The following is a 9,309-nucleotide window of genomic DNA, read 5'->3' on the forward strand; positions in this document are numbered from 1 at the left end:
CCATCCATTCATCCATCCATCTTGCCTGGTTAATAAACCAGACCGAACACAACAACACCCCCTGGCGGTAGTGGTGTTGTAGTACGGTCTGGAACTGATCCATTGAGATTCTATTTCCTCAACCAGTTTCAAGGGTAGGCCAATCAGGGTTGTATGCTTGGGGCATGTGGTTTGGGACTCGTGTCACTAGGCTTTAGCCCGCCTCCCCAGAAATGAAAACTCTTTCTGAAATCCCAGACTCTCTTCCCAAAACGAAGTGTGTGATAGAGGCTGGCAACGCCAGGCAACCATCCATCCATCTATTCCCTCCTGTCAACATTACATGCTGTACTGCTGCGGAGGCCTCCAGGTCATGACACTTGGAATTGTAGGCATTACGTTTAGTGTGACTCGGTTCCACAGATAAATATTGTGAATATTGTGAAAAATAGCCAATCTACAAGTGCGAGGCGTTGTGATCGGCTATTTTAACAATGTTTGCCTCTTTCTTAGGCTACGTACATGTAATATTTGACAATTTGGACAATCTGGTATTAAAATGGTATTAAAATTGTAACTTTAGACATGTGCAGATAGTATACACGTATACTGTATGTTTACTGTTGAGTGAGAAAACAATGTTGCACATTAAGTAATCATGTGGGAACCCCCCCCCCCCCCCCCCCCCCCCCAAATGATGTGGGGGGCCCTGACCCCAGTTTGGGAACCACTGTGATAGCGGAGCTAGTAGCACTAGGGGATCTCAAGACAGGGCGGGCCTTGGTTCTGTTTTGGGAATGGGTAGAGAGCCTGCCCGGGAAGCAGAAGGTCCCAGGTTTGATTCCTGGCCCCGCTAATGTGTCGAGGTGATCCCTGAGCAAGGCACTATTTTGCCTTTGATAGATTACAGGAGAAATGGGGAGAGAGAGAGAAGGAGGCGTGACACACAGCAAAAGTTGTCGGGATAGGGAGTCGAACCCGTGACGCGCGGTGCCTGGACCACTACCCCAGCAGTCCAGACCAGGGACGTGCTGGCCATTGGGAAAATCGGGACAACTCCTGAATGGCCGGTTCATTCCCGGCCGGTCCAGGCCGGCAATTAGGAAAAAATAAAAAATAAAATGTCGGCCTTCGTTCCATTTTGGGGGCTGGGTGGCCAACAAAGTAAATCGTCAGAAACCTTGTATCTCCAAGTTTCAAATTTGGAAATTTTTTCGCAAAGCAAAGCCATGCTTCATCATACAAGGCCGTCGCACAAAAGTAGTGAAAACAGCAGATCTACAAGTGCGAGGCGTTGTGTGCTTGTAGATCGGCTGTTTTCACTAGTTTAAATCATTTTTTAAATGATACAGAGAGAGAGAGATCTCATAGCGCGCAATGAGGGCATCTCCAACTCTTTTTCCCGGGCTGAATCAGGTGCCCAGCACGTCCCTGGTCCGGACCCTGAGCAAGACACTTAACCCCTAACTTGATTTTTGATTCTCTCCTTGTCACCCTACAGGAGAGTTACCCTCCAGCGACCTCAAGCTTTGTTTGCGTCCCAGCGAGCCAACAGGCCAACAGGTGAACAGCTAACATATCTCCACTTGTTGTCCACATAACCCCCACCGCACCCCAAACCCCCCACCTGCAAAGAATAAAAGAGCTCATTAAACACTTTACAATAAACCTATCCGAGATCGTTCGGAACCAGAGCGCGGGAGGTGAAAGGTGGTGGCTAAAGGTCACGGTCAAAGTGAATGTCACGGGTGAGCAGCCAGCTCCCGCCCCCTCTGTTGTACTCAACCTGTCCCTGTTTTCTCCACATGCTGCACAGATGATGAGCAAGGTACTGTCATCTCCTGTTCTGTTCCTCTAAAAATCTGATATATGCTCTGGATAGAACGGTCTCCTTGTCCGGTTTTGGAAAGTTTAGCCACTTAGAAATGATCAATCAATACTAGGGAGAGAGCTTCGTTCCAGCACTTGACATCACAGTGGAAAACAGTTGAATGTTATTAGCCAAACCAAGACCTCTGCTTACAAAATATTGAAACTTTTAAAGGATGAACTCATTCCTGAAATATTGACTAATGGATTTCAGGTAGCTCTCGTTTTTCAAAACCCTGCGGCCAGAGCAAACAATTCCTGTTCCCAAATCGTTTAAAGAACTCTTTAGCTTAAGTCTTAAGATAGCAAATAGCTTGAACAACGTCCCATGAGGTGATTTACTTCAGTTTGAAAAGGCGGCCGGAGAGGACGCATCGGTGTTCATCATACTACGAATATCATTTAGGTTTAAATCTCTTGTTAGTTGTCGTTGTCTCTGTTTACACTGTGACTTTGTTGCTGACATCTGAACATCTGGGTCAGAACTCAGAACATGTGCTCATGCTTCCAGTATGATATTTCGAGTAACGAATAGCCTATATGTCATTGTCTTGTGGTTTCTATCTATACTTTACTCTCTCTCCCCCCCCCCTCCCTCTCTCTCTCTCTCCCTCTCTCTCCCTCTCTCTCTCTCTCTCTCTCTCTCTCTCTCTCTCTCTCTCTCTCTCTCTCTCTCTCTCTCTCTCTCTCTCTCTCTCTCGCTTCCTCTTTTTTCCCAGTTATGGAGGACGCAGACTATGGATCCATAACAGGACTCAACATTGGTGAGATATCTGACTTTCTCCCCTTATAACCCCCACTGACAGTCTGGAGAAGTATAGCTCCCTCCCACCTGTGTGATGAGAACATGGAATGAACCCTGGGCAGGAAACTGAACCGTGGTTCTATTTACAAACCAGGTTATGTGATTTAGTTTTTGCGGTTCAGAGAGTTGGAGGATGGACTAGAACAGCAAATGAGGTTTTGAGACGTCGTGCCATTTTCCCCATGATTGCCTATTCTCATGGATCGGATCAAATTCAATTTATGGATCGGTTGGGCTGTGTGCACGTGTGTGAGAGTGTCTGCGTGGGTCTATGGCTGATTATGAAAAGGCCCTTGTGTGTATGAGGCAGTATGAGGCAAGGTGAATCGCAGATGTTGCATTCTATCAATTGTAGGAGTCATATGTATTTAATAATCTGTATTTCATCTTCCTCAGGCCAGGTCTCCCACAAGGATGTGGTTCAGACTCTGTCTTTCCTCTAAGTCTGAGCTCCAAACTGTTACTGATCACTTAACCACTTAAAACCTATATACTTAAATGACCGGGGTCTCCCAGTGCTCTATACTAGGTCCGCTAGCATCTCTCTCTCTCTCTCTCTCTCTCTCTCTCTCTCTCTCTCTCTCTCTCTCTTATCCACAACAACAGATAATCTGCAAGCTCACGTTGCAATGCTTGTAAGCTTGTAGATCGGCTATTTTCGTCAAATGTTCAGCAATACCACAGTGTAGAAATACTCTGTTACAAGTACAGTAAAAGGCCTGTGTTCAAAATGTTACTTGAGTCAAAGTACAAAAGTATTGGCATCAAAGTATACTTAAAGTACCAAAGTTAAAAGAACTAACATGTTTGGAAATAGCAGATCTACAAGCTCACAATACATTGCAATGCTGTGTGAGCTTGTAGATCGTCTATTTTCAAATAGTTTAAGTATAAAATAGGGCTAAATTGGTTAATGTATGTTTTATAATATAATAATATATATCTGCAAAGTTACTAGTAATTCAAGTTTTCAAATAATTGTAGTGGAGTTAAAGTAAAAAAAAATCCTCTGGGATGTAGTGGAGTAGAAGTGAAAATATCTTACTGTACTGGAGTAAATGTACTTAGTTACTTTACTCCTTTGGTGTTTGGTTCACTAGTCAAGAACACAATAATGATATAAAAAAGGTAAACAGATAGTTTAACAGTTACTAGTCACTATCAGTTAAACTTTAACTCATTATAACTATAGTTATATTGTCTATAGTGTCAGACAATACATTTTGACACTATAAAGTTGAACTTGTCTCTGAATGTATGATTTAACATTTATTGATACTAGTCTATGAAAAAATATAAATGTACGGTCTATAAAGGGTGATATATGAATGTACATCTATCAACTCAGCTGTGAATATGAGAGTGAATAATATAAACAATGTCAACAGGCTTTAAACTGAATATATGAATATGTACAATCTATCAAACAATCAATCTTCGTTCCTACTCTCACCTATGGTCATGAAGTGTGGGTCATGACCGAAAGTATAAGGTCGCGGGTGCAAGCAGCCGAAATGGGTTTCCTCAGACGGGTGGCTGGTATCTCCCTTAGAGATAGAGATAGGGTGAGAAGTTCAGTCACCCGAGAGGGACTTGGAGTAGAACCGCTGCTCCTATACTTGGAAAGGAGTCAGCTTAGGTGGTTCGGGCATCTAGTACGGATGCCCCCCGAGCGCCTTCCTAGGAAGGTCCTCGATGCTTGTCCCACTGGGAGGAGAATCTGTGGCAGACCAAAGACCAGATGGAAGGATTATATCTCCAAACTGGCTTGGGAATGCCTCGGTATACTCCCTGAGGGAGTGGAGGAAGTTGCTCGGGATAAGGACATCTGAAAGTCTCAGTTAGAACTGTTACCCCCGCGACCCGATTCCGGATGAGTGGTTGAAGATGGATGGATGGATGGACAATCTATCAAACGTTTATAAACGAATATACAGCAAGTATAGTCTCTCAACCGTTAACCATAACAGGCATCTGTCAGGTTCTGGCAGACTATAAGATATCATAACATCCAAAAACAGGGCTGTTGGGTTAAACCACTGAGCCTCCATTACTCCTAGAATTGAAACAGCTTACAAAAGTAAACAGAAATTGCCTAATTAATGCTAAGCGCTGGAGTATTTTTCAATTGAGGAGAGCTGCTCCTAATTTTGTGTCTGTTTGCTTTTCAGCGCATGCCAGATTGTATCAGATCACGGTCGGTACACTCTGTAATGTTGTTTTCCCTCTTAGTGCAGATCTTATTTCCTTTACAGAACTAACAACTCGTGATTTTCCGTCTAACATGGGCTTTTTTTCATTATCTATTACCCTCGCACGGACCCTGTGTGAAATTGTCAGTTTGAGTCACTCATCAGCAGCATGTCAACAAAACCCCGAAACCCAGAGAGCAGACCAAACAAACAAAGCAGGGCAAAAGGACAGATATATGTTTACGGAGTGAAATTACAGCTGATGTCTAAACAGCCCTGGCACCGTCCGTTTAGGAACATAATGGGCCCAAACGGAAACAAAACCACATTCATATGGCAGACGCGCAGCTATACTGCTTGTCAGACGAGCCTACAAGCCGTGCGTGACGTGATTATTCCAGAATGCTCAATTTCCCCAACTTGTTATTTCTTTGACTCGCGTTGAAACCCGGGAGTGGTGCAGCTCGAGTCGAGCCTGGCTCTTGTCGACAGGGGTGTCGCACCAAATTCTGGGCCCTGGGTACAAGGATTGAATGCAGGCCCCCCATGAATGTTCTTCATAGGGGGAGGGGGTTTAACACATTTAGACTGGGAACACATTATTTTGTGCTTTAACTATTGAAAAATAGCAGATATACAAGCTCACAAACGTGGCACCAGGTGCCGCGCTGTGAGCTTGTAGGTCTGCTATTTTTGAAATTTTTTAACATTTGTGTCAAGTCTTTGAATGTTTCAAATAGTTTTTTCTGAAAAAAAACTATGTTTCCATGTCAGTGGTGCTCAATACAGTATTTGGCCACGGACCCCCATCTCAAAATATTTAGTTCCAGAGAACCCCCAGGAGCAAAATGTGAGTTAAAATTGTTCGCTTAAAAAATACATAAATTCAAAGATTTGAAAAATAGCAGATCTACAAGCTCGCAGCGCGGCACTCGGTGCCACGCTGTGAGCTTGTATATCCGCTATTTTTCAATAGCTAAAGTATAAAATAATTAAGGCCCCTCCACCTTGGGCCCTAGTAACTCAGTCCCACTCCCCCAACCCCCTTGTGACGCCCCTGCTTGTCGACAGATTCGAGGTGGCAGAGTTAGGGGGGGTTTCTCATTCCGGATGCCTGTCGCCCATCTGTAGCCCACTCTAGTACTCTCTCCATGTGTCGTCATGATCCACCTTGTCATCGGCATATCACTGTCACCATCTGCATCAGTGTTACACAGCCCCAGTGAGGGGTGGCTACAAGTTGAGTGCACACCCAGAGTTAAAGAAAAGCATCTGCAACTTTTGTTTACAAGCCTGAAAGCCAAAAAGAAATCGAATTTGTATACAACAGAAGCACAATTAAATGGTTAATCGCAATTATTTGGGTGACAATTAAGCAAAAAAATCATAATCGTTGCCACAGCCCTACTATCTGCATCTAGGTGCTAACCAACATCTCTTATCTCTCAGTTGTGACTTGGATCTTTGACCTTTTTGACCCAAAAGTTAATCATCTCATTGGAGCAACTGATCATCATTTTTTATGAAAAACAGTCAGACCTTGACCTTGATTGTAACCTTAACCATTGACATTTTCATCTAGAAAGTTAATAATCTCTTCTGGCAGCCTATAGTAATCATTTGGTCCAAATGTATCATTATTATTCAAATCTTCCCCTTCTGTTCTCAAGTTATATTGCTAACGAACACGCACGCACACACACACACGCATGCACTCACTCACACAAACAAACACATGGGACTGATTATAAAATACTCCTCCACATTCTGCCTTGGGCTGGGTAGGAATATGGCTGGAGTTTATTTAGAGATATAACAGGAAGGCACTGGATTAGTGCAAATGTCAGGGTAGTATTTGTTTAAATTATCATGTAAGTGCTCGGATCATTCCAGAGATCTAGCAAACTTGCCACAAAGTAGATCAAATTGCAGTCTTTACACTCGCTGGAAAACTGTTGGACTGTGTTTTGTGACTCAAGACAGGCCAGGTCACTGTCATTATTAATAATTCCATTATTACGGGGGACAAATTGACATCAAATCTGTGTGAAAACCGACCCGTCCCTCCTCTAGATCAGTGGTTCTCAAGCTGCGGGTTGGGACCCAGGTAGAGTCCCCAGATGATAGTGAAGTGACAATTTAAGAACCTTTAAGACCTTTGTAATACCTAAACAAAAAGCGGTGTCAAAAGTAATTTACAAACTATACTGTAAAAACTGCATGGTCAAACATTGGCCAAATTGTGAAATATTATAAGAAAGAGGCAAGATTGTTGAAAATAGCAGATCTACAAACTCTTGTAGATCTGCTATTGTCACTGTATTTATCTGTCGAACAGAGACAAACTAAGTCTTTGATTCGTTCAACTCCTATACAATTCCAAGTGCTTGTCAGGGTGGGGGGTCCCCAGTTAAAATATGATCGTTTTGGGACGGCCGCGGGCCTGAAAAGGTTGAGAACCACTGCTCTAGAGGGACTTCTTAACAATCTGACACATTGTGTTAAATCAGGGTTTCCCAAACCTTTTTGTCTCAGGGCACCCCATAAATATTTGTTTTAATCCGAGGCACCCCTACATCATAATTTTCACTCCCAGCACCTTATATTTATAGCATATCATTGTTGTCGGGTGGAAACCTTGTATGTCCAAAACCGTTCGTTTTCTAGTGAAAACAGCAGATCTACAAGCACACAACGCCTCGCATCGCGAGTCGTTGTGTGGTTGTCGATCGGCTTTGTGCGACAGTCTTGTATGATGAAGCAGGGCTTTGCTTTACCAAAAGACGATCACATTTGAAACTTGGAGATACGAGGTTTCTGCCCGACAGTGACGATATCTTAGTGATTATGTTGCGAGGAAATCGTTGAGATGATAGCCATTTTGGTTAGAACTGACTGAAAATAACTTCGTACTTCAAATTTAAAATGTTTTTTCAAGTGTCCAAATAAATTCCAAATATTATCAAATTATCTCTCGGCACCCCTGGACTGCCGTCACGGCACCCCAGGGTGCCCCGTCACCCACTTTGAAAACCCCTGCTCTAGAGAGACTTCTTAACAATCTGACACAGTGTGTTAAATGACTCTTTCCGTATCTCCCACACGTACGGGTTGTATTTATCTCAGCTGCATTGAGGAGGAGTTTCCGACTGGGAAGGAGAGGGAGCCTGGCCAGAAGAGAAGCTCGGGCCCGGAGGAGAAGGAGCGGAGGCATGGAGGGCCTGGTGGCCCCTACCACCACCACTCCCACCTACATGGAGGTGGTGCCCTACCGCCGAGACCCAAAGGACAAACACCGCCTCGTCCTTCTGCTCGGTAAGCCATACAGGTACAGCGGGGGGTCTGGGACCCCTAGGGGGTCCTCAGAGTTACTACAGGAGGTCCTCCAAATCTTTGTGTGATAGAAACTTTTTTTTTCCTTTTTTGCATGCACTTGAACCCTAGCGTCCATATTCTGAGAACTTTATCCAAGTGGCGAGGTGTTGAGAGCTTGTAGATCGGCTATTCTCAGCAAAGCGGTTTGGTGTAGAGGCCGTGGAAAAAGAGCAGACCAATTACAGAGTGAAAGGTCAAGTTTATTAAGTGTTGAGTGGTTAAATATCTGAAAACACAAATTGACATGAATCCAAAATACACTAATGATTGTGCTGTCAAACGATGAAACTATACGGAATCTATGAAATTGTTCTGGGGGTCCCTGCTTCATCTCTCTCTCAACTAAGGGGTCCTTGGCCTGAAAACGTTGAAGACCCCTGGTTTAGGTGTTGCGTTGATGCCCTTGTTGTTGGGTTTGTTCCAGTAAAGGAATTCTCAAAGATTGCATGGCTGTTGAGAGACTTAATCTGGCCACCACCGGTATTAGCCTTGGCTCATTTAAAGCACCATATAATTAGCTCATTAAAGCACTTTCCATGCTGCGATTGCACATTGCCATACGTTATGTGTATAATATAGTACCACTGACGAGTAACTGTATGCATACCTTTGGCAAAACCATGGACAAAATAATATGCTCTATAGGCCGCAAAATGAAATCCCCAATGAAATGTATACCCTGAAATGTGCTGTCCAACATTACCATTGTCCAATGGCATGATAGTCCACTCAGTGGATTCAAAGGGCTTTAGTTTATTTAATAAAAACAAAAACACACACAGAGCACGCGGTGGTTAAAAGGAATCAATAATGCATTGATGAAGATTAATGGTTTTCAGTTCTGATTGGAAGCAAAGCTCCACCTCCGTCAGAGTAAACCAAACACTGTCGGAATACCCGAGTCAAAATATATTGTGGTCCCAAAGGTTGCTTAGGAGCCCACCCGAGGTTAGGTTTACTGCCAGTCCAGCGGGTCTGGTGTATGTATCTTTTAGCTATATATCTCCCCAGGGGAACTTACCATGAGGCCCGACTGCAGGCCTTTCTAATGTCATATTGGCAATATGGCTGTAGGTAATCCACCAAGGA

The 9,309-nt window shown here is 43.7% G+C and overlaps 1 protein-coding gene across 1 annotated transcript in view; it reads left to right on the forward strand.

The window, feature by feature from the left end:
- Window positions 1-9,309, forward strand: part of LOC308284872 (MAGUK p55 subfamily member 7-like) — a 41,193-nt gene that overhangs the window by 19,694 nt on the left and 12,190 nt on the right. Inside the window, exons 10-12 of the mRNA XM_080725596.1 lie at window positions 1,481-1,542; window positions 2,568-2,612; window positions 7,972-8,160. Coding sequence (XP_080581722.1) covers window positions 1,481-1,542; window positions 2,568-2,612; window positions 7,972-8,160 — 296 coding nt within the window. The remainder of the gene's footprint in view (window positions 1-1,480; window positions 1,543-2,567; window positions 2,613-7,971; window positions 8,161-9,309) is intronic.

This window comes from Nannobrachium achirus (genome assembly GCF_963921795.1).
Source record: "Nannobrachium achirus genome assembly, chromosome: 5".
NCBI lineage: Eukaryota > Metazoa > Chordata > Actinopteri > Myctophiformes > Myctophidae > Nannobrachium > Nannobrachium achirus.